The 26,817-nt window shown below is 40.9% G+C and overlaps 1 protein-coding gene across 1 annotated transcript; it reads left to right on the top strand.

The window, feature by feature from the left end:
- LOC310965540 (growth/differentiation factor 11-like) lies at window positions 1–21,094 on the top strand (the record flags this gene model as incomplete). The annotated part of the gene is made up of 3 exons (XM_083939204.1): window positions 1–415; window positions 13,894–14,267; window positions 20,714–21,094. The coding sequence occupies 3 exons, from the start codon at window positions 1–3 to the stop codon at window positions 21,092–21,094; spliced, it is 1,170 nt and encodes a 389-aa protein (XP_083795330.1).
- Window positions 21,095–26,817: the final 5,723 nt, after the last annotated feature.

The following is a 26,817-nucleotide window of genomic DNA, read 5'->3' as shown; positions in this document are numbered from 1 at the left end:
ATGCCGAGGTACAACTTCTTACTGTGCTTGATGGTGCTCATCTCCCTGGGACAGTCGGGGAGCGACGAGCCCAATCTGCTGCTGCCTTCTTCCAGCGAGACGCCCACGGATGCCGTGCTGTCCCTGCTGGACGAGGACGCCGGTTCCCACGAGTGCTCCGCCTGTGTTTGGAGGGAGCAGAGCAAAGTGCTGAGACTGGAGACCATCAAGTCCCAGATCCTGAGCAAGCTGCGCCTGAAGCAGGCGCCCAACATCAGCCGGGAGGTGGTCAATCAGCTGCTGCCCAAGGCGCCTCCTCTCCAGCAGCTCCTGGACCATCACGACTTCCAGGGAGACGCGTCGTCCCAGGATGAGTTTATGGAGGAGGATGAGTACCACGCCACCACGGAGTCCGTTATCACCATGGCCTCTGAGCGTGAGTATAGTTTACAATCCAACAATATTGTCTCCAAATGCGTCATGCGCGTAATTGCGGAGCAGATAGGTATAAGTGACTCGGGCCCCGCTGCGTTGACAGCGGAGCCTCTGGAACTCATTCATGTCAGTGACCTAACCTACTTTTTTTGAGACTGAGATTGGAGGTCCACTCTGTGTGTCTGAAGCGTGCTGATAATATTAGACAAATGGCTATTGTCAGCTGATGGCCAGTGCTGTCAAAATAGGGATTATGCATGAACCTGGTACAATCAATAATCAGCAGCATAAAGAGCCTCCAGACAGCCCCAATATGGGCTAATGAACTTTTGTTTTCAAGGTGGTGGTGATTATGATTATGGTGGTGATTATGATGATGGTGGTGATGATGATGATGATGATGATGATGATGATGATGATGATGATGATGATGATGATGATGGAGGGCAAAGTCCTGTTGGAGCAGCAGTCTTAATAACTCCTCAGTCCACCTGCTGTCATGTTCAAACGTTCCCTCTTTCAGACCTTTTTTTTTGTGTTTGACGGGGGAGTACACGCATGACAGACCTGTGTGAATGTCAAGTGCATTATGAATGATAATGCAGCATTTGGCCGGCAGTTGCAACACTTTATCCTTTATGTCTTATTTTAAATAAAGGGAGTTATGATCATGTCATGAGGCCTTCTGATCATTGCCCCTCTAACAATTTGCTCTCCCCTCTATAATTTCCCATAAATCCAAAGATAAACCGCAGGCAGGCCCCTTGGAGACATTTTATAAAATTACTGTTGAACCCTGGCAGCTGTGCTCTATCGGCCTTTTATAGGAGGCTCTACCGGTTTCCCTGCTGTTCATCACAGTGAGAAAAAGTGTGTCCGAAAAGCTGCTATTGTTCCCCTCATGCAGTGGCCCCCCTCGGCCGCACTTGCCTTTTAAATGCGAAGTTTATGGGCACAGCTCGTTTTTTTTTCCTCCACGAGTACACAAAGACAGATAATCACTTAGGGTCGAGGGGAGTGTGTGACCTTTTCCTGGCAAATCACAGGGTTCAACAACATTTACACACATAATATATTCTGCACAAGGCGGATAAAACACACTCCAAATAATCAGTTTTTTTTCACTCCATGAGTGAACAAAGATATGCCTGTCCGCAGCAGGCTTTGGCCTAACATGTGTTGTCTGACATAATTAAATCCTCATTGTAATATCTAATATCTAGCCATCTGTAGTAGGTATATTCTAATATCTTGCAGTTTAAAAACACATGTTCTTCTTCATCTATCCTGACACTCTCATCTTCACTTCATATATTACTATTAACTGCAGGCTCACATGTCATCTGAATTGTATCTCCGGCTTTTCTATTCCAACACTCTTTATCTAAGCTTTTAACTGTTTGTTACCACTTTCACAAAATCTTTGTGAACCCTCTAAATGTTTCCTCTGATAGTTGTTTTGCTGCAGACTGACTTGAGCCATGCAAAGGAGAAACGGTGCACAGCTGATGTCTTACATCTTACAGGTGAATTGAAGATGCGTTGTAAAGCGTTTGACTCATTCGTCAACGGGGTTTGCTTTATGTGGCAGCTATTTTTAGGACATTTTCACAAAAGAAGCGGTGTGTTAGTGCTTTCAGCTTTACTGCTGATCCTAGTTTTTACCATGTAGCTATCTATCTCCCTCTGTGTCTATTTTTGTTACTTGCTCACACATGTAGAGGATGTTTGTGATGCATGCTGAAGATCTTCTATAATAACTTGCAGTTATCTCTCTGATGTGCAGATCAATTCTACATGAGATTCTTCCCTCTCCATCTGTAAATACAGACAAGATGAAACGGTGTATGCTCAACACACTCAGCTGCACGTCACAAGTGAAATCAACAACATCCTCAAAGAATATTTTTGACTTCCTCTGCGCAGCCACATTCACACACAACACACCATGCAAAGTGATTTGACACCTTCTCAAGCCAGAAAAGGGCATTATGCGTGATGCTGGCTAATTGCATATTTCTAACGGCCCCGTGCCAGCCAGAGGAGCTAATGACTGACATTACTGCTGTATCTGTCATGTCACAGCACTTCCTGTTCTGTTCAGTTTGCCTCATCTCTTTACACCAGCCGCAGGTTTTTTTTTATCATCTGCTCCTGCTCTCCATCTCTCCCTCCACCCCCCACCTTCCTCCCCGTTAGCCCCCTCTCTCCTTCTTTTTCTCCAGTACTCAGGGAAGAGTTGAGAGAACGAGTGCATCTCTTTTTTGCCCGTGGCGCCTTAGTGATCCCACGGGATTAAAAGTGCCTTTTTTCTGTCTCTCTGATAGAAGGAGGACTTCAAACACTATTCCCTGCGCACCGAGAACCCAATCACCCTTTCACGGTCGTGCACATTGCCTTTGATGGGCCATGTGGGTTCACACAGTACATACTGAACTGGACCTGAGCCAGAGTTGCTTCTTAGTATTCACTCAAGGTACGTGGGTGCCGCAGTGGGGGTTGAGAGGGTCCATGCTTCCTGGTCTCTAATTACTATGAAATTTCATGGAAAAGTACAGCTATTTATATCATAGTGCGGCACTAAAACATCCATATACTGTAGTGTGTTGTGTAGGTAACCGCTCCGCTCGTCGTTCATGTATAAAAAATGAGTCCGCTTTAGAGCAGTTTATCAGTGTCGTTTTCTAGCACGGCAATTGTGAACGAGTGTTGATTTTCATTAACAAGTCTGTTTGCATTAACACTTGAGCTGTTGGTATGTGTTGATTTAAATGTGTAATTGTGCATGCAAAGTGTGTATTTTAGAGCTCAGTATAGCCTGAGGTGGGGTGAGGATTTGACCCCACTACTCTCTCATTTGTCACCTGTCCAAGACATTTGGAGCAGACCTTCTTCTCCCATCCCTGACCTCTTTCTTTCTTTCTTTCTTTCTTTCTTTCTTTCCTTCTGTCTCTGTATGTATGTTGTGATGCTGATTAACCACACACTATTCAACTGTTTCGTTTAATAACCCAGGAAAATTGTACTAAAAGCCAAATGTTTCTGCCAGAGCACATCAGGAAAACAACTAAAAGAGAAGTGGCACCCCTGTGGACTGAGAATACTCATTGGTATGCCTTAGTTTAGGTTGTTTGTGAAAAGCTTACTGTTAATTGAGCTAATTCTTTATCATCTTTGCCCGTGAACTTATCTTCTGTGCTGTGATATTTCGAGAAATTTTGAGTAATTTTGAGATTTTCCAGTAAGAGAGAATCCAGCAGAGAGCAGCACTCGCCTACCCTCCCTCAGAGCCTTTATTCCATGTTTACATTTTTTCATCGCAGTGTGTCCATATGAAGGAAATTGGTGACTATCGGCAAGGGAAATTGTAACGCTTTTTAAAGGAGTGAAAACAGAGAATTAGGCATAAAGAATAGCACAGTTGAAACATTTCTAATAAGCGCTCAGGGATTTGTAATACGTCTCAATTTGTTAAACTATCTTATACCCACATTTGATCTCGCCCATCAAGACTGTGTAGGCTAACATTAGGAAGTGCTGTACTTGAATTATTATGTAATCCTGTTAAGATAAGGCACATTCAGTTCGAGCACAGGCTTACACAACTCTTGAGTTTAAAAATCTGTAACATGTAAATGTACGAACGTACAAATTTCCACATGTGCACGCCTGTGTAGACACATGAGGATGCTTTCTCTCTCGCACACACACACACACTCACACAGTATCACACACACTCCAGAGAAAAGTTCTCCTATTGACAAAAAGGGTCACAGAGTTCACAGCTATGTGATATATTGGAAGAGGAGACTATTAACCTCATCGGGTCTCTTTCTTTGGCAGCAAAGACGAACCGGTAGTAACTTATACACTTATCCCCCACCACACACACACACACACACACACACACACACACACACACACACACACACACACACACACACACACACACACACACACACACTCATCCACTAACCACTCCCACAAAAAAACAAGTCTTTTATAGTGTTGACCCTATAAAAGGGTCATTTCCTGAAGGTGCAGGAACCATAAAAATTAAGAGGGAGAGCGCTAAAAGGACAGAGCAGCAGAAGTCGGACTGTCTTCAGCTCACTGGCTAGTGTTTGCTGGAAGTTGATGACTATGTGAGGTTTTTATAGATTTATTTATTCCATGGAGGTCTCAGTTTGACGATGACACCTGTTCTTCCTCTGTAGTTGCTGGCATCAGTTGGGGAAAAGACAAACTTTGGTGTTGAATTGTTTGGACACTGTGTGGTGCAGCCGGTCTGTTTAAAAAGAAGTAAAAACTTAAGAAAGAAAAGGTCTGTAGAAATTGCACAAGATACTGTCAACTTTATGGCTAATAAAATTTCAAAGGGACCAAAGTCTATTAATACAGGGACAAAATTTCCCCAGGACCTCAGGAATCTCACTCCTTCCACCCTCCTTCCCCTATTCCCACGCTCCTGTGTACAGTCCCTGCAGCCGGTCTTTTCTTTTGGCATTTGGGAATATGTTGCTTAGGAATTTAATACATGCTTTACCAAAAATACAACACTGAGAATTTAGGAGAATGGATGTAAGACTGCTTTAATGACATTTGGAAGCATAGCTGTGCAAGAATATTTTTTCCTCATTGCTTATTTAAAGGATTTCATAGAGTTTGGTGGAGTTAGGTAAACCGCAGCTCACGCTGCGGGCATGAAGGGGGGTAGGAGGGAACAAGGGAGGGAGTCCGCAGGGAGTAACAAGCAGCCCAGTCCTATCCTAAAGGGACAGAAATCATGCAAGGGTTTTATAGGTACAATTAAAAAGACCTGAAACAGATGTTACGTTTCACTAATAAAGGAAATAATTACTTCACACCAGTAATTAAGCCCTGTGTAGGGACATGAATGAGCAGGAGGAGGGGAGTGAAAAGATAAAATGGACATCATTGAGGGGATTATTGTTGATAGATGCGTGCGGGCTCTGTGTGGTCGTGTGCGAGGAGCTGCTGAGGATCAGTTTATGGAAGAGTCCATTAAATCTAAGAGGCGTTTAAGCAAAGGAAATGCTGCATGGGCATAATGCCTGATCCCATGAGGGAGCCACTGTGTCGGATAGAAGCACAATTAACGGTGGATTACCTCATGATTATCTACATGAAAATTTAATTAGCCTCTTTTCTGTGGCAAAGTAGAGCAGCTTCTCGCTGTATTTATCACCTGTGGTTGTATTTCTGCCTGCCGTACACACATCACCCCAGGAAGTTCATTATGGAGAATGTATAATGTCAAAATGATTTCTTTAGGGACAAGAGCCAGGTTTGATTTATGTAATGTACAATACAGCTCATAAAGGGAGCAATATTTTCACATTGCTCAGAAAATCTGCAGGAAACCTGCACACCCACACACTAAGGTCTTTAGAGAAAACTTGTGCCTAAGATTTGGGGGGCTGTTTTTCAGTAACAGAGCGCGCTCACATCGAAACACTTCCAGGGAAAAATATTGAATACTTGAAATACTTGAAATAAGGCGATGAAACTAATGAGTGGTCAACAAGTCTGTGTATGTCTTTCATTCGATTTTCTCCACAATCGTTCATTTGATCAACTCCACACTTGGTGGATGTTTTGCAGAGGACCCAAAAAAGTTCAGGGTTGACTGCGAGCTCTCTAGACCTACGGGACATATAGTAATGTGTTACGTACACACTGTGTAGTGTATTGCAAGGGGAGCCCCAATAACTGTTACATTGGATGGAAGAAAGAAGCAAATGGTTAACACGTGGGTTACGGTGATTTTGTTTGCAGTATAGCAAATTGTCGTAAAACAACAGAACAGGGACACTTCATTATCTATCTATGGATAAGATATTAGTGCAGAGAATTGTAACAGCAGCTCGATGTGGTTGTTGAATGATTTCCAACACAGATGTCCTGTAATATTTAATTAATGGAGCTTTTCTCAGATGGTCCATGGAGAGTTAGACTTGGCCACGCATCTGACTTGCATTAGTGTCGATCGGTTTTCCTTCCTAAAATGTCACATTAACCATTAAGTTACAATTCTAAATTATTGCTGTGTTCATCCCGTGTATAAATGTCTCTCAAAAGTATGTGAAATGTATTAGTGACCATGTCTCCTTAGAGAGAAATCTGATCTCAGAGGTCAAACTTGAGTCTTTGTAACTACAACCATGTGTTTATACAGTATGCGCTGTCATACGTCACTTGTAGCATGTGACAATGTAGGGCACATAAGTTTATATTGTAATAATAATAATCCTTCTGGAACAGCTGAGATTAACAAATGTAGTGAACAACCAGTAATTATAGTGATGTCACATGAGATGAACTGAATTGCAGAGTAAACTTGTACTCTTTCATAGTTTTGCATTGTACAAATGTTGCTAAAGAGTTTGTATGTTTGGTTAGCTGTGTTGTTATTGAGCAATAGTAAATAATAAATAAATCAATAGCTGTCGTAAGCCAACAAAGTTTCTGTCATGCACAGTTTTGCAGATTTTCTTAGTAACGTTAGTTCACAGTACGATGACTTGATGACCAACGGTGCCGTGCAAGTTGATAATGGGTTTAAATTTTGTCTTTGGGTTGTATACATGTAATGTTAACCGGTGAAATAACTCAGCAGTAGAAGAAGAAAGCAAAATTTAAGAAATACTATAGAGCACATAACCACCATATTCAGTGACATATGGTCAGCCTGCAAATCAAGCGATGATCTATGCATCTGTGTTTCAAGTGTCTGTCTAAATGATGATGGCTGAAATTCCTACTCCCTCGCAAGTGTTTGTTCTCTTCTTTTCCGTTTTCCATCAGTCACATCTGAGCTACGTCCCTGCTGGAGCCCTTGCCTCTGGGCTTCAGCCATATTCGAAGGAATACATTTACATTAACTAAATTTTATTTTATGTTTTGGCAGTGCGAATGATGCCTATCAACTTGGTGAAGATTAAGCTGAGCCAAAGAAATGAGAAATCTATAAACTAATAACCATAAACAACGTTGAAGAGAATTTCCACTGAAGAGCTTCGTAATAAGTTAAGTTATCAAAACTCTGCTCAGCTTCCAAATAGCAAAAATACACATTTATTTTAGTTTTAGCCTGGTTGTGTAAGATTTTCTCTGTACTTTAACAGACAAGACTTTGATTGGACCATGATAATCAAGGCTGAAAATGCAATGCAGGTGTAAATGATAGTCTTGATGTATAATAACTGATAACTGTTGTCTCTGACTGTCATTTTTGTAGTGGTGTTTCCTTTAAATAGAGCACACAAAAAACACTAAATTCATTCATAATCTGACTAAAGCCTGTCTAAAGCAGCTGCAATGAAAAAAACTTCATTCTCTTTTGTCTTTAGATATCTGCCTTATACAAAATGTTTTGTTTTAAAGTTTGGATTCAACTTTTGAAAACAGAGCAGAACGTTGTCCTCTGACGTTAACATCTTGTATGTGTGTGTGTGTGTGTGTGTGTGTTTGTGTGTGTGTGTGTGTGTGTGTGTGTGTGTGTGTGTGTGTGTGTGTGTGTGTGTGTGTGTGTGTGTGTGTGTGTGTGTGTGTGTGTGTGTGTGTGTGTGTGTGTGTCGATGCACACAAACACAAGCGGTGAGACCCCAGCATGCTTCCTGCTGTCCAGCTGTCCACCTTATTGCAGTTCACTGCACGCTCGCTCTTTTTATCCTCTGTCCCCTTCCTGCTGGAGATGTCCCGCAGACGTTCCCCTCGTAATACAAACACATATAACCCCAACTCCTAAAACAATGAGTCTATTTGCTGAAGACAATCAGTTTGGAGCTTGTGTATGTCATGTGTTTATGTGTAGTTGCATGTTTCCGTGTGTGTGTGTGTGTGTGTGTGTGTATGTGTGTGTGTGTGTGTGTGTGTGTGTGTGTGTGTGTTCACTGAGCTAGAACAGGGAGCATTAGGAGGTGTCTTTTGTTGCTCCTGGGGGCTACTGTGCTCAGTCCTAATATGAGTCTTGTGCCTGCCGTTGTCCCAGGGGAAGGCTTCTGAATGAGGGGGTCTAACTTCACACACACACACCCCCTCCACCCCCCACCTCCCACCCCTCCTCTCCATCCCCAGCTCGAGCCAGGCCTCCCCCACCACCCTCTCCCGTCCCTTGGGACTGACCGAGAGACAAAGAGGGAGTGGGGTTGGGGTGGGATGGGATGTTTGAGGGGGTGCACTGTGGCCCCTGTCTTATTAGAAGGGTCGTGAACGTGTCACGATGATTAATATGCCGAGGTGCGTGGGGATACCCTAGAGTCACATTTATTCAACATGAGGGCTCCCAAACACACACTCACCACAAAATGGCACATTTGCATTTCCCATTAAGAAAAGAAAATATAGATATATATGCAAATGAAACTCCTATCGAGGTTTATACCATTTTCCATTATCCATTTGGACATTAACAATAGATCCACATTTCTCTCCCCACCTCATTTTAGCCACGTATTTTCACCTGAATGGCACATGTTACGCAACACACACCTTTCAAGAGTTTCCACAAAGAAGTGAAGTGAGTTTTTTAAGATAGAAGAGTGAAGGTCATTTTTTAAATTTAAAAATATTTTCTCATCAATTATAGTCAATTCTTAAAATCTTGAAACAATTCATGGTGAAACAAAGCCCTTATTTACTTTTGTACTGACCATTTGACATGAAATAATTTAGATATAAAGATATGAAATACTTCTTAATTTTAAAACTGTAAGCTTTCTTGTGTATTTTATCATGTTGTGGTCATGCGGGGGGTCTTCTAATTATGATAAGTTTAGTGAGGTTGCTCTCCTTTGTGAACTCTCTACCAACACTTTTTTCTGTCTGTTTTTATGTCTTGTGTAAATCAACGATAGATAACTATCCATTTGATTAATTAAGAGCCATACAGCCAACATTAAAGCACCCTCACCGGTAACATGTGTTAACTATTCATTGTGTAACTACTAGCTTTCCCTCTCCATCTGTTTTGAACTGTTTAACTGGCTCACCATTACTGCGTTTGATTATTAGAAGCATTTAACTTTGAAACGGCCATATTAAAATGGACAGATGGCACGGTGAATAAACCCTTATATACTATATGTCTCCCCCTAACATACACGTATATGAGGCTCTGGGCTAACTATGGGACACAGGTACCCAGGGAGTCCACCAGATGTTTGATAGGCTCACCTGCAGGCCTGCTGCGTGCTGGCAGTAAAATTCATGTGCTGCATATGCTGCAATTATACCACAGGGAAATAAGCTGCTGTAATAATGAAGTAGGCTGAGAGCATGAGGAGGAAAAGCAAACAAGCCTGTTTCCTTTGGAAAAACACAGCCTCTGTCCATACCTCACTTTACTTGTCTTTCACTTTTTACGTAAAATAAGTGTTATTACTGTCTAGGGAGTCGTTTCGGTCTGCATCTTCAGTTTGGCTGAGGAGAAAGGTATCATTGCTCCAGTAGGTGGTGCTGAATGCAAAATCAGAGTTCATATCCTTGCTGCAGGATTGAAATCACAGTGTTAAAACACTGAAGTATAACCGTTAAATTGTTCAGGAAATTAAGCCATAAAAAAACAGTCCTGCAAATGAAATACAATTATGAGCTCTTTAAGCAATAACATGTTATGGCAGAAGGAGCAAAGTTAGTTCAGGAAGAAGCATTAAATGTCCCACTGGTTTTCTGATCTTTACAAGCTAGCTTTGCTCGTGTTGCACAAGTGGAACGCTCTGCCAAGACGTGGGGTGTAATTAAGCTGCAGGCATTCATCCTCCGTGGTTTGCCTCTTACATGTGCACTTACAGGATCTATAAAGGCACAAATTGATTTCACCTATCAATGCAGTCATTGTTTCACATGACGTAGCTCATGTGTTGTGCATGTGTGTTTAATAACCGGGGTCCTAACTGGATCATGGTGTTTGGGCCCTGCTTCTCAGATTACTCCTTCTCAAGAAAAGGTCACTGCTCCAGAAGCTGAACCATTTCAGCTCTGCTGTGTTTAGTGGTTTGTTTCTTTTCTTTTTTTCTTCCAGGAACTCAACAAAAGCGATACAAACTGTTTGCAAAGAAGGAGTGGGTGTTTGTCGGTCCCCATCTGCAGCGATTAAAAACAACAAAAAGTAGTAATCACAAGTAAACCCCAAGCAAACTGCAGCATCATTCATTCCCAGTTTTGTGCTGATGAGCAAACACAACACCACCGACGTTAATTGCTGTGACCCCAGCAACCCACCAGAAGGAACATTGACATATTGTTTGTCCAGCGTGAGACACTGTATAATTTACACTCGCTAATGACTGTCCCTGGAAATACAGGCTGAAGGACCACGTCTGTCCCTGGCTTGGCCCTTATTCAATGTTCGCCCTGGACTCTTCTAATGGATAGTCCATCTGTACCTCAGTGAATTCATATCCCTCAATGCATGCCCATAATTCAATTACAACACTTGTTTAGTGTAAAAAAACGAAAACAAAAAACAACAAGAGCTCGATGCAGTGTTCTCCTCTGGTCAATGGAGGTTTGATAAACAATTCACTATTGGCTGGAGAATCTCCACCCTAATCAAAACAAAAACAAACTGTGGCTGATTCAGCGCTGTTGTGTCTCTGAGATTTTAGATGATTCTCTGGTTTTAAAAAAGGCGTGTTTTGAAGAAAGACATATTACCATTGCCATGGGGTCGACCTTGACCTTCAAACTCAATCTGGCTATTAGGGCTGCCCCTCCCCAGCACCCCAGAGATGTAAAGAGGGTGACGGTTTTGACCCCTGATCCCATTTCTTAACTAGGCTGAGGTGCCAAATAACCTTTTGACCCAGGAAGCATTTGCAGGTTGCCGGAGCAACCTCAGATTTAGCAATGATTGACAGGTCTGAACCGTTTTTTTATGTGCTTTTTTTTTAACAGAGGAACAACACTCCTCTGCAAGATAAATGACAGAAAACAGCAGTTTATTGGCAGAAATATAGAGTTGTAATATGTCAAAAATGCTGTGAGAAAATGGGCAGATTAGATATTCTATTGTACTCAGTTGGTGCATTATTATGCCAGATAGATGCAGAATAAATTTCCCTTAATAAATGAACGCTTTACATGGAAATGAATGTATGAATGCAATGGATGGATGTCTATGTAAATGAACCATGAGCAGATTTGACATGTGGTGCAAATCACAGAAACACCAGAGCCGAGGATCATGACAGGAATAAATCTGCCTATTTTAGGAGCGCCTTGTGTTCTTTGACATAACCCTTAATCCACACACCAAATATATTTTCAACAACGATTGGCCACTTAAAAAATGTTTTAATGTTGCTAGTTGTAATGTAGGGGTAGACCATTTCATTACGATTGACCCAGGGGAATCTAAGGTTACCATCTGGCCACTGGCCACCATTACTGATCCTTGTTTTAATATGCAAATAGATCTGTTTTCCCAACCTTGATGCAATCACAAATGTAACCTGAATGATTGGACCAAACAACAGGACCATGTGCACATGTGATAACAGGCAGACTTCATGCAGATGTGGATAAAACGATCAGTCGGACAGACAATTATCTTCTGTGGGTTATGATTGCACTTTCATTTCTCTAAATGGCATGGACTTTTATCTTAATTTATATTCATTACAGAATAATAACATGGAATTGCATCAAGGGAACAACCAACATCCCATATGTTGACAACAGCAGTGTATTGAGTGACAAACCCTCACATAACCCTCATCACACATTTGGAGTCACACTTCTCAGTGACACGCAGATCCATGAAAGTCTTTTTTTACCTGCTGGCTGCGCAGAAAGGCTGATTAAAACATGTTGTGTGAGTTAAAGGAATAGTTTGGCTGTTTTGAAGTGGAGTTGTATGAGATACTCATCCACAGTCATGTGTTGGGCTACCTACAGTAGATAACACACAATAACACAAACTAAGTGGACCAGCAACTCCTGTGTTCCGAGAGGTAAAATGACTTTTGTCAATGGAGTTTGGTGACTTTGAAGAGAGTATAAATAAATGGCAATAACAGCTTACGTTCCCCATCAAAAAGTGCAGTCTGATGGCAAGGTAAATTTGGAAAAAAATATTCTTGATATAGCTTCGTTTAAAATACCTTTAAACTCCTTTTTTTTTTTTTTTTTTACCAAGTTAGCTTTTCCAAACTGGTGCTGTCAGTGTGTAAAACAAGGTCCTGGGTCCAAATAACTGCAACTGTGATTTCTGCCTGCCAAGGATTCACAACACTGTTAACAGCTCCCGTTAAATTAAATACTGTGTCTTTTTAAACGAGTCGGCAGGACTTCTGTATGGTTGTGATGTCACAACTATCTGTTTATCGTAGAGGAAATAGTTTGCACTTCAATAATAAAACCTTCTGATTTGCTGTCTGAATTTATGGAAGCTGTGCCAGAAAGTATGAGCTAATGGTAGTTACTCATAAAACTGATGTTGTGGATTCTTTGTGCTCCTTTGAGAGTAAATTCTCTTTCATCTTCAAAAGCCCTCACTTGCCTCTATCGGAGAGGATCCCTTTCAGTTACGATTGCAGTTATTACCACTACATGAATAAAGAGAGTCATGGTTTCTTCCTTTGGTGAATGGCTGAGCATGGATGCAGCTGTCTGATTTATTTGTGCTGGTCAGCCGTCTTATATATTTCTGAACCCCTCAGTCGGGCCCATTGTTGTTGTATTTTTCATTCCATGTTTCGCAACTTATGAACGTACATTGAGTTGATGATAGATTACGCATTTGCTCTTCCAAAGAATGTGTTGTGGGCTGGGCTTTTCTAATAAAAGGCATAGGAAGTGATGTGTTTGGAGCCAATGATGCATGAACAAACAGACAAGAGCACCACCTGTAGAGTCCCAAATTTAATTACCAGGAAATTTGGGGAAAACATTGCAGCAGTAACGTTTATCTCCAAATATGGAGCTGAAATAACATTTTGGCACACACATTCAAGCAAAATGCATGCTGTTGTTAAAGGATTTAAAAATCTATTTCGACCTTTATGCCTTTGATAGCCAGAAGTAAGAAGATGACTGGAAATGAGGGGAGAGATGGGGAATGACACGCAGAGAAAATCCCTTGTTGGATGGGTGCTGGGTAGAGCTGCAAAGTTAATCCATCTATCAATATCTGTAGATCAATAACTGTGAATATGTTCTGGTTTCTTCACTTCTTTATGTCATAAACTGAACATGTTTGAGTTGTGGACAAAACACGACATTGAGGTCGTCATCTTGGACTTTGAGAAACAGTGTTGGACATTTTTCACCATTTTCTGACATTTCATAGACCAAAAAACTAATCAATTAATTGAGAAAATAATATACAGCTTAATCACCAATAGAAAATAATCGTCAGCATAAGTACTTGGAACAGTGTTCAGAGCTATTTCAATGACAGGATACTGCACACTGCATACTGTATACAGTGTATAACTGTCCTCTCTTCCACAGCGGAGCCCCTGGTGCAGGTGAACGGGAAGCCGAGCTGCTGCTTCTTCAAGTTCAGCCCCAAACTGATGTTCACCAAGGTGCTGAAGGCCCAGTTGTGGGTTTACCTGCGACCGCTGCAGCAGACCTCCACTGTCTACCTGCAGATCCTCCGGCTGAAGCCCGTCACAGAGCAGGGCAGCCGCCACATCCGCATCCGCTCCCTAAAGATAGAGCTCAACTCCAGGGTCGGCCACTGGCAAAGTATTGACTTTAAGCACGTGCTGCAGAACTGGTTCAAACAGCCCCACACCAACTGGGGAATCGACATCAACGCCTTTGATGAGAGCGGCAATGACCTGGCAGTTACCTCGCTGCGACCCGGGGAGGAGGGGCTGGTAAGGACCCTCAGACCTGTCCCTGGGGCAGGAAGGGAATCACTTCTCTTATAGCTCAGATTAATACAAATGTAAATTCATATTTCGATCAAAGGACAGCAACCAAAATTATGTTGGAGAAAAAAAATGAGTATTGATAACTGGACTCAACTAAAATGGACTTAAACAAAAGACCGATGAAACTGATGGCATCTTACATGTCATCTCCCTTTCTCCACATATTTTCTGTTAATCTCTACTGTCAACTCTTAAAATAGAAAAGTGGAGAGTTAAATATTCGTAAATGTGTATGTGGCGTGAGTTAAGCATTTAAGTTACGTAACAAAACTAAAATACATCTACGTTGACTTTTCTGACTTTGACTTCCTGAATCTCCTGTTAGCTTTGTTTCACCTGTTAAGGCGGGACTGAGTACACCTGTATCATTCTTATTGGTAGACGGACATTTATGACCTCATAAATTCCTATCAAATTCTTATAAAAGCCCCGCCCACCTTCAACCCAAGCAGAGGTCTAATCAGCCAGAATAACTGAAAACACCTGTGTGGGTGTTCAGGGGCTTTACGGGTCAGATTGTATCTTGTTGCCCTCTAAGGATGTGTTGGGCAGGCTATCCTACCTCTCCTTCTTTCATATCTGGAGGTTTTCTGAGCGTCCTAGTCTTTCTGCTGGCTCCTCCAACAGCTACACTGACTGTCTTATGGTGTTTTTACACAACTATAGCTCATTTGCTTTGTTCTGATTCTGGGCTAAAATTAAACCCTTGTCCCTGTTCAATTATGTTCACACAGCAACATTCAACAGTGGTCCAAAGCAGTTCAAAGTTTAATACAAATGGAAAAGCAATTGTTGTCTTGTTGGTCAAAAAGATTACCTGGAGAATTTGTTTCAGGACAGATTTCCTTCTTATTTTTGCTAACTGGACTCAACTAAACGACTTAAACAAATATTCATAGAGAAAAAGACCGATGTAACTGATGCCATCTTACATGTCATCTCCCTTTCTCCCTTTCTCCACATATTTTCTGTTAATCTCTACTGTCAACTCTTAAAATAGAAAAGTGGAGAGTTAAATATTCGTAAATGTGTATGTGGCGTGAGTTAAGCATGCAAGTTACGTAACAAAACTAAAATACATCTACGTTGACTTTTGCTTTCACACGGGACACAGGACACAAACAGCGGTCTGCAGGGTGAAAGTCCAGTGTTGTTTGACCCATCCATCCATCCACCACCCCGACCTCCTCCCCATGTCCCTACCACGTCACCTAACTTCCCCCTAAGAAGCAGAACGACACATCCCTGATTATGTGGGTTAGATACAATTTAAATAGTGTATTACTTTTCTAAAGTGTGAACAGTGAGATGAGAACAGCCTGCTCTATTTGAACATGTTCGACCACTATTTATTTAGTTCAGTCCAGAGAAAACACAGCTGCTGTGATGGTTCAGCCTTCACCATTCACATATTCTTCCTATTTGCCTTTTTAGAAATCCAAAATTGAACGTGTATCTTCTGTGCACCATTTTCCATTTTTCTTGTGAAAAATAAAATGAACTTAAATTTTATTCCTGCACAGATAACTATAGAAAAAAATAGAGAATATTATACTCTTTGCAAAATGTGAATGGGTCCTAATGTTCATCTGAATAGTTTGGGTGTTCCTTTAAAGAGTTTTTTACCTCAGGCTGTGAACCATTTAGCCTCATGTTGAATGGATGCTCCTGGGCCTCAAGCCAAAACTCAAAATGTACTGGGTTTATGTCTAATGTAATGTATGGGTTTGCACGGATGAGTTCAAACTTCAGTCTTAAAGCAAAACCATCCGTGAATCATTAATCTAGTTAGAAAACCCAGAGTTACTGCGACTGACAGTTACATACATCTCAACATCTACACTGAATTATGTAGGCCACTTGTCCCAGTTAAGCAACACCAAATATTTACCAAGTGGTCATTCGGGTCAGATCTTCACAACACATATCAGAGGTCAGCTCTGGTGTCTTGGCCAATAAATCTCTGCTCTCTGAGCACGCAGCAGTGTGCAATATTATTCTTGAACAAAAAAAAGAAAAAAAGATCAAAAACACAGGCAAGTGTACCAAAATAAAACAAAACACAACAAGCAAAGAAAGAGTCAAACTCTGCTTCTCCTTGATCCTCTGGGTCTTTTTCTACAACAAAAGCCCTAAAGGCCAAGCTGACATGGTCTCACCCCAACGGCCTTTCAGCCTATTTCCTCTTTTGAATGCGTCACAAAAAACTGTGTTCGAGCCCAGCTGGAATCACTGTGGGGAGAGGAAGGCTTTGTAAAACAAACATGATGGAGTAAAATATTTGATCCGCTTGCCTTGCCTAAAGGTCAAGGTTATGGTAGCTTGCAGATGACCTCCTGGGTCATGGATCAAACCATGTATACAGAGTCAGCCATCAACATTAGAAAAGGCTAGTTTCTATCAGTGCTCTTTGAATCTCTGCTCAAATGTGTTCCTACTTTAAAAATAACCTGAAATAGCCAATGAGCAGGTTTTGTCCAAGTGTCAACGTTTTATCCTGAGCTGAATCAGAGTCCCTCTTTTTTTAACCAACATGATGTGAAGTACGAGAATGGAGGACCACAGATTTATTCCAGTGTAAAAAATAATTTGACCTGTTGAGGAAATCTGAGTTTTCTTCAGTGGAAATGACCATAAAAGACCAACATCTACATACATAAAATATATATTCATGATTATTAGTGAGAAAATGTTTATGGAAGAGTTAAAACATTACATTATCAAAGGTTTTATGACACACTGAGAAGCTTGGATTCTCAAACATGATAGACCCTTTTCACAGCAGTCATTTTGACTAATCATAGCAGAACAAGCACCAGTGAAACAAATGGGGTTAACGATGGATCACTTACATCAAGTGTCCTAGTAAGCCATACCAGTGAGGACAATACCAGGACCCTGGAACCAGATCACCTAAATATAATACGAGCATTTGTTATTAATTACACCCGCTGCTTTTAGAATTTAGTTACCAAACGAGTCACAGAACGTAACTGGCATACTGCACAAGCTTCAACACTTAGCAGCACTCGTTAGCAAAGAGCTAGCTACGAAGGGTTAGGGTTAGACTTAAATCACAGGGTTTCGGGTAGGGTTACTGTGTAACCAGTGGATTTTTAATGGGCCTTTCTGAAAGCACAGATGTTACTAATAACAACAACAATGACTCTTTTCTGATTACCAATAAGCCATGAGAGTTTAACAGTGAGCCAACTTGAAAAACTGCTTTTCAAATTGTATTATTTTCACCTGTGTTTCCCACTGCGATGAGTCTTTTTCTACCGCATATAATAGCAGCGTAAATCAACTTCATGTTGCTTTACTCACGCAAATTTGATCATGCAAGTTGAAGTATTTCAAGTCGTGTGGATACGCAATCAATTGCATAAATGTTTTGGTCCATAAGATCTTTGTGAAGCTCTTCATCCTCATCAGCCTGACAAATATATTATGTATCAACAGTCCTTTTTTTACAGAAGACATTTTTAATTGTAATTGCATGAAAAGCACAGGTGGAACTGACTCCATTAGTGATGGCAGTGAGCCATCACTATTGGGAAAAGGGTATTTCGTCTGTTCTGTTTGGGCCAAAATTAAACACATGAATGTGACAGGATGAAAAAAAATGTATGAATCAGAATCACTCTGAAAATAGTTCCCAATTTTAAGGAAAATACATGAGAGGTAGGAAGATCAACACAACTCTCATGTTTGTCCGTTTTAAATATGTAGGTAAAGCTTGGAGGTGAATAGCTTAGCATTAGCATAAAGACTGGAATCAGAATTAGCCCTGCATTGTTCAGAAACCTGCCTTCCAGCACCTTTAAAGCTGTTTTGTTTAATCTGTACACACACACACAACTGTAAAAACAACCGTTTGAAGTTTTAAGGAGGCTTGCATGCTGTAACAATTTCTTGGCAAATAACTGCTGGGAGCTGTAACTTCCCAGAGTTTTGTTGTTGCCGTGAAGTTGCCAGGCAACCAGCAGAGACACAGAAGAAATGGCTGGACGGATAAACTGTTGTTCATCAATAGTTACAGTACGTAACTCCCCCTTAGACCACAACTTGTCATTTTGCCCCTAGTTTGTGCACATATTAAAACAAGACACAACGTTTTAATTAATACGTTTTAGAGGAGTTGGTGGGCATAATTTTAAAGTTTGGTAAGAGCAAGACGAGCTGTTTTCTCCTGCTTGCTGTCTCTATGTTGAGCTAATCTAATAACCTCCTGGCTCTAGGTCCTTAGACAACATACAGACATGAGAGATGTTCTTATATAACAAAAACATATGTGTATGCCCCCTTAAGACATTAAGTGACTGTTACACACTGTGTAACAACACTGTTACAAGTAAGTGAGCACAATATCCAAAATTAATGTCTTCATGCGCTCTGTGCAGGCGGAGACCTCAGATAAAGAAAGTCACGTACAACATGTAGGCTACCTGCGCATCTCAGCTATAAATGACATGTGAGCCTCTTTGAGCTCGCTGTTTGACTGACATTTACTGCTGGTTCATCCCTCTATACAGTTGAGTTGAGGTAATTACATTTTGTGCTTGGTGTTTGACATCCTGCCAGTGAAGAAGAAGGTTGTCAGTTGTTTATGGTCAAATTACGAACCAGTTCCAGCATCACCACTTGCCTCAACCAAATGGAGTAGCCTTAACATCCTTAGATGTCTTAGAAAACAGGCTGTCTACTTGTTTCTGACAATACCTCAGCTGGGTTTCATATCAACCATCAAGGTGGGACCAGGTCACTGAAGTCCCTTAGGAAAGCCTAGGGACTGGAAATGGGCTCTTCTGCAATTGGCCTCCTTGAGGGCGATGCAACTCCCAGGCAGAGCAAACTTGAGGCAGATTACCTCTGACGCAAGAGGCTGTCCCCTGGGGACTGGAGGTTTCACCCTCAGGTAGTGACTTGGGATCAGTACAGGAAGGCCCAGCTGGACCCATTCACCTCTGAGTGCATGACTCATGGTCCCCTGTGTTTTTCCTTGGCAGAGCTCTGGGTATGGACATTGAGGGGATCAATTCTTGAGACCTTGTAGAATGCAAGGGCTCTGTCCACTAGGCTGGCATATGGAAACCTGTCGGCTGTGTTTCTTCATGGTGCAGGGATGGGGGTAGAGCTAGTCTCCTGCCCTTTGCAAGAAATATTGCTGTACTTGCAGTATCTTTTTTACACAGATACATCCGCCCCCTCAGATGTCATCTATCATTCAACCAGGGGTGTAACCACATCCTGGGCCACAATGAGAGGGATGCCATTATGTAAGACCTGTGCAGAGGCATCCTGAACAGGCCCCTGGACCTAATGTGGCTTCTGGATTCACATTGGCATCAGTAATTTTACCATTGGTATCTGCGGTAGTGGTTGGCCGATATGGATTTTTCGATGGTCAAGGTTAATATTTGGAGAGCAGGGCGTCCGATGGCCAGTATGTAATGCCAATATCATGTTGGTCTATGCATCAGATAAAATATAACAATTTCATAAGAAGAAATAAGACACAAAATTGCTGAATTTAAATTAAGATTTATTTAACACTGTTATTGTCTGCATTATCTCTGTTTAGTCTGTGTTTAGTTGTAGCTTTAGCATGTAACTTGCACGTTAGTTTACGTTAGCCCCTAAAAGGCTTCACAGTCACACATGCTTGCAGTCCTACAACCACCTCAAAAGACAAATCTGATCAAATGTCGGACTTGTGGGCGAGTCATCAGCCGATGCCGATTATATCAAAATGGCATCAATTGGCCCAATCAAACGGTCTATCACTAATCTGCAGAGGGTGTCTGTGTATCATACCAAGCTGTGACAATTACAGGTTCTTCTGTAAAATATTCCAGGAAGACGGTTCAGTGTATTTGGGGCCCAACATCTGTAGAATATTATGAGAGTGGCGGCCATATTGATTTAACATATTTGTACATCGATGAGAAGGAAACAGCCCAAGGAGAGATTCATATGTAAAAGCCAACCAATGCGATAGTGTGCTGACATAAAGAGACGGCCATTTAGCAGCAGCAGCGTACAGAGTTCAGCGGTGTACAAAATTTCCAAAGCTCGTAAAAAAGCACAATGATATACAGTATCCACTGGTCAGGTGTATTCATGCATTCAAGAGCAGATTATTCCAATAAAGGTATAAAAAAAGATGCCAAAATCAAATGTTTCCTTGCCGGGAGGGAGAAACAGGATTTCCATGCAGTGATGTCATATACTGTCGATGTTTATCATTTTGGCGGACTGACTTGTCCAAAAATATAATTAACTTCTTCTCAAGTAATTGTGTGTTCCTTAACTGATGTCAGCCGCTTTGTTGTTCTCTTATAACCACCTCTTTCTCTCTGTCCTGCCTCTCCTCCCCCTGATTCCAGCAGCCGTTCCTGGAAGTGAAAGTTCTCGAGACGACCAAGCGTTCTCGGAGAAACCTTGGCCTGGACTGTGATGAGCACTCCACCGAGTCTCGCTGCTGTCGCTACCCTCTGACTGTTGACTTCGAGGCGTTTGGCTGGGACTGGATCATTGCCCCCAAACGCTACAAAGCCAACTATTGCTCTGGCCAGTGCGAGTACATGTTCATGCAGAAATATCCACACACCCACCTGGTGCAGCACGCAAACCCACGAGGCTCGGCAGGGCCCTGCTGTACCCCGACCAAGATGTCCCCCATTAATATGCTCTACTTCAATGACAAGCAGCAGATCATTCATGGCAAAATCCCAGGGATGGTGGTGGATAGATGTGGCTGCTCTTAGGCTGCAGGGGAGACGCACACTCGTGTACAGCCATCATCGCATCGAACCACCCAAAACCCTTACGGAGCTCTCCACTGGCACCAGAACACACTCCTCGGCACCAGATTTCACTTTTGCTCAGCCACAAAATCATCCCACTGGGTTTCCATTTTTCCAGTAATTAAATTGATTCTAAATGTAAAAAAAAACAAAAAAAAAGTTATAAATGAAACATGAATCAAAAAAAGGACTGAGTGATGGAAATACAGTAGATTATGAATGATTTAAAGAGGTTGTCCTTGTGAAGCAGCTTCAGAAAACGGTAACTATGTTATAGAGTACGTGTTAGTTTTGTGGGTTTTTAAAGAGTGAGTTTTTTTTTTTTAATGGCATCTTTGTGAAATGTCCAGTTAGTGGATTGAGATGACAGGAGACATGAGCATTTACAGTATTTTAAAAGCAATTTCAGTCCTAAGGTGAGTTTGGAAATACTTAATTTCACAGATACTTACGGGTGAGATTTGATCCACAAAAAAATGTTTGCAAGGGGGCATGATCAGAATTATTTTGCAATCCATCACTTTAACAAAAAAGAACTAAACCCATGCTAATGTGAGGAGGGTTTACCATTATAAATAGTATAAATCCAAAATCTTGTTTACAGATGTTTAGAGATGTGCTCTAGAGATGTAAAGTATTGAGGAGATCCAAAACCAAACCTATACCCTCTATTAATGTATAACACCCCAGTGTGACATTCTCGAGTATCTACGAAACCTTTCACAGTTACTTTGATCTTTTTTTTATTTGTAGTCTTGTAAAACTCGAAAAGGAACAGGGAGAGCAGAGGTTATACTATTTTAACTTTGTCTTTCAAAGCGGATAATGAAGTCAGTGTAGATATTTTTGCCATTCTGCAAAGTAGACGAGACATATTGAGGTTTCACTTCCACACTAAAGTCTAAAACAAAGTACTGTAATGTAGATGCACTCTTTAGTCATTCGGTGCCACCTGGAAGAGGAGGAGGAGCAGGATGACAAGAACCCGGCACATTTTCTTTCTTCTACGTGACAAAAGGAAAATACTCTTTTAACACCTTCGACTTTTGCATTAAATGTTTAAAACTAAGAAGTAAATGCACTGTTTCATAACTTGAAGAGACCTGGGACAGAGCACGTAATAACACACAGAAAGCAAAATCACCATCCTGGAATAAAACACACGAGGGTGACAGCAGTGCTCAAGTGCTCACCCTGCTGTAACTTTTTGAGCTGAAAACAGCACAAAACAGGATTACGTTATTATGACTAGAGGTCTACACATATTCATGTTAAAAAAAATACACTAGAACTTCATTACTCAACTTTAAGCCAGTTAATTATCTTTACTAGTTTCAGAAATGATAAAAAAAATAATAATAACTTCACTGCAGTACTGTACTCATAAATCACAGCAGACCACATAACACGCGCAAATCATGAGAATGTAACTCAGACAATTTAGTTTAGAGAACATATTTGATTGCGTTTTTTGAAATGTCCCCATCCGCCTCAACTGCACCGTCATTATCATTAAATATTGTTAGTGCTTGAACACAGAGTAGATTAGTAACGCTTGAAGTCTGTCTTTGTCTCCTGGATGTCAAAGCAAAGATATCCTTTTGTTGTAAACGAAAGCACTATGCTGTTGGATAAAGGAAGAGCCTTCTGACATTATATATAAATGATATATGTATATATTAAAAAAAGGGGTACAAAAACCTTTTTTGGGGCACTCTACCTTACCAACAATAAATTTTGCACTATGGGACGTTCATGGCGTGAGGAGGTAAAGTGTTGATTGTGTTTTACCAAGCACAAGAGAGCTTGTACAGTATAGGAAGAAACTATTCAAGCTTCTGGTGATAAACCATGAACTAGAGAGGTTATCACTTCTTTTTGATACCATCACGCTTTCCTGACTTTTGTCTGAAGCGGGGGCCTGTCCATACACTCACACACTTTTATCCAATCTGGAACCTGGACGTACTGTACCAGCGGCCTGAAAGGCCTCCTTGCCCACTTTGGGTGATAAGTCAAGTGTATAATAAGTGTCTGGATCAATGAAAATAGAATGCTTTAACTGGAAATGGCCCGCCCACCAACTTTAATCTGTTACCATGTTAGAGAGACTACGTCCTTTTGACTTAAACAATATGTCGACTGTCTTGCATAGACATGTTTTTGCCTTTGTGTGTATTTTAAGTGAAAGCACCCATGTAAGAATGGGAGGAGTATCCAGGGATTGTTAGCCAAAGTAGAGGATGACATGTTGTGTGCTGTAACTTTTGTGATCGCAGGAATATGCTAGAACATTTCAAAGGGAGGAAAAAGCTGGTTTAGGGGCAGTGGTTGGAAATAATTCAACTGGTCAATTGTCTATTTATTAATATTAATTACAATGCATTTCAAAGTCTGTCTACCTCACTTTAGCCTCCTAAAAACCTTGCTTTTTTAAAAATTTGTCATCAATTAATCTGTGCAAACATTTAACCTATAAGTCCAAACACACCCCCCCCCCAAAAAAATGTAGATGAAAACCACAGGGTCCCCTTGCTCTCAGGTTCAGATTGAGTTATTGACAGAGTGACTGATGGTAGCGGCTCTGGTAATGTGTGGTCAAAAGAAATAATTAGCTGTGCCCACATCTATGGCTTGTTGAGAAGTTGCATTTTGAATTTTAGTGTTTGTATACTGGTATGTGTGAGAGTGTTTTCATATAAATATATGAGAGTAAGAAATCTCTATGTAAATACCTACCCAAATGTTGACCTTTATGATGTTTGGACAGGTTCACCGCTTCTCATGTTTTTCTCACTTCCCCCCTTCATTCCTCTGTTCTTTGTGTAGTTTTGAAAAAAAAAATCACCCCAACTTTGTAGTTTAATGGTTGTGCATATGAATAACTGTTCAATTGTTATTTTTGCCTTTTGTTGTTTATTTACTGTCATTTTTCTTTTGTACAATAAATCATTTATTTAGCTTATGGGATTTGTTTTTGTTTATTTCTAAAAGCTCTGGTGTTCACTTCATGTTGACCTTAGTGAAATATTTGGCCTCTCAAGAGTCGATAGAGACTAAAAACAGGTCGAAAAGTCTAGAAACGCACCTCCAAATTCATGCAATGCTCTATACTGTTCACAGCTTGTTTCTGCTATCACCAAGTGGCTGAAAAAAATCAGTTATTGAAGGTTTAAGAAATGTCTTTGATCTAGAAAAGACCTGAGTTTTGTGTAAATCACTTGCTTGGAAACATCTGTAGCTCAGTCCGACTGACGTTTGCTAATACGAGACCTGCTTAGACCGAAGAAAGAAATAAAATATGGTCCACACGTCTGATCCATGCTGTTTGATGTAAACTGGGTTTTAAATCACATCCCACAAAGTCTTTAATCTGAGACATGCCTTAAGTTTTAATGGTGCAGCCTGATTTAATCACTTGTTTGAAACTAGCGACTAGTTACTAAGACTGTATATTGAGTAATGGGTTTACAAATAGCTGGTGGAAACTATGGAGGTACTAAGGTAATAGGTAATAAGTACTGAAATAACACAAACAAAATGCATAAATAAATGAAATAATAAATAAATGCACATATACATCAGTAAAAGCTGATAATCGAACAGACATAAATGTAAATAAATATCTTCGATTTATTTTCTACATATTTTTACACCTAAATGTATTTATTACTGTCTTTTGTTTACACATATATGTTTATGTATGCATTTATTTCTATTTTGATACTTAAGTCATTTTTCATTCTCCAGAAACCCAGTCGAGTCACACCTGGCAGTTACTGGCTGAAAATATTTTGTTACAACTTTTTCTTTAATTACTAGTTTGTGTGGTAGATCAGTTTTAATTGAGCAAAACATTAATCTCCACTAATGTTTAAACAAGTCTGAGCTTTAACTTACAAACAGCTGCTGCAACCAGCTTCGTGGTCGTGACCAGAAATTTAGAAATACTCACAAGTGCATCCAACGCAACTCCCACCCTTCAAATATTTTGACCAGAAACAGCGAGAATGTTTGTTCTCTTACTTTAGGTAAATTATATTCTATCAACATGAACCGTGTTTTGAGTCCTGGACCACGATTTAATTGGAGAATGTAAACTCCAACCAGGTTGCTCTCACACCTTGAGAAGCACACACACACACACACACACACACACACACACACACACACACACACACACACACACACACACACACACACACACACACACACACACACTTGGTTAAGCCACTGGTTGCATCCTCATTTTTGGAAAACAGTAACAGGCAGCAGAGGTGGCAGATTCACCGCAAGGCTAATTGGTGAAAGAGAGCGTTCAGAGGACAAAGGTTTAGTCTTGGGGTTCTGGTTGCCATTATTTGGATGTCATATAAGATCCAGCCTGACCCAATTAATATGCCACCTGATAGGAGGGCCTCTCATCAACCTAATTTAGAGAATCAATAGGGGACAAATGAGAGTGAGAACGAAGCTCTTTACGGATGCAAACAGACAAAGACCACCCAGTACAAGCTCGAGGAGACCGATGCCAGCAATGACATAAACCTTTTGACAAATCCTCACTTGACATAAACAAACATTCACACAGTCCCCTTCCCCTCAAGTGCATCAATGTGCCGTACACATCATCCATCATACCCGCCCTACATAGACAAGGGAGGACATTGATGGATGTTTTTATTGTTTAGGGACATAAGGAGCAGTTGTACAAGTTGGACGTGAAGTGTTAGAGGCTGAACGCTGCACCCACAGCTTTAAGACTACTAACATGATGAACTCTGACCCAGCTTCATTAAATACAGACTCAACTATGCCATGGGGGCACTTTCAGAAGAAGAAGAAGAAGAAAAAAGTACAGTACAATGGAAATATTGAACATATTACAAAGCCTTCAAGCCAGGCCGGTGGGGGCTGGGAGGATTTGGGAGGAGCTTTATGGCAATTATAGCCATAAAGTTAAGAAAGAAGGTGAATTGGGGGCAGCTCTCAATGGCTTAAATTGCTGGACACAGTCATCAGTAACACCTTTTTGTCTGGCTCACTGACTGGCCGGTGTTTAGAGAGCGGAACTGTTCAGGGAAGATCACACGCACTCTTATGGGATGAAAGAATCTCACATGACAATAAAATAAACAGTGGAGGCACAAGATTCGAGTCTCGATGAGTCAAAATCAACAACAAGGAATAAGAGGGGGCTGAAGTGTGCAGCTGATTGTTATTGCTCATTGAATTTGTGTTGATTTATGTTGTGCTTCTAAATAAAGAGAAGTATGTTTATTTTTACCTCCTCAAAGTGGATAAAAAAAATCATATTTTGGGGAGATAGTTACAACATAAAAATCACATTTCATTAAAAGTTATTTCTGAAAACAGTATCTCACTTGTTTCAACGTGGATGTATTGACTCAGTATTTGTTTTAAATAGTATTTCATACAGTCACTGAGCACCAGTCATAACCCCCCCCCCCTCAACTGAGTTGTCTTTCTAAACCCCAATATGTTGTTTTAAGTGCAACATAAGTTTTGTCTCGTATGTGTTTGTCTATTTAAGATCAATAACACATCATCGTCATATTTTGAATCGGTTGTGTTGTTGGTATGGTTTTGTTGTGTTGTGACTTAAGCCCGTTACATCACTGTTGTTACATCACTGTTGTTACAGCAGTGGCAGTAGCCTCTTC

The sequence above is a fragment of the Echiichthys vipera genome (genome assembly GCF_963691815.1).
Source record: "Echiichthys vipera genome assembly, chromosome: X".
Classification (NCBI taxonomy): domain Eukaryota; kingdom Metazoa; phylum Chordata; class Actinopteri; order Perciformes; family Trachinidae; genus Echiichthys; species Echiichthys vipera.
This window is presented reverse-complemented; position numbering and strand designations above follow the sequence as displayed.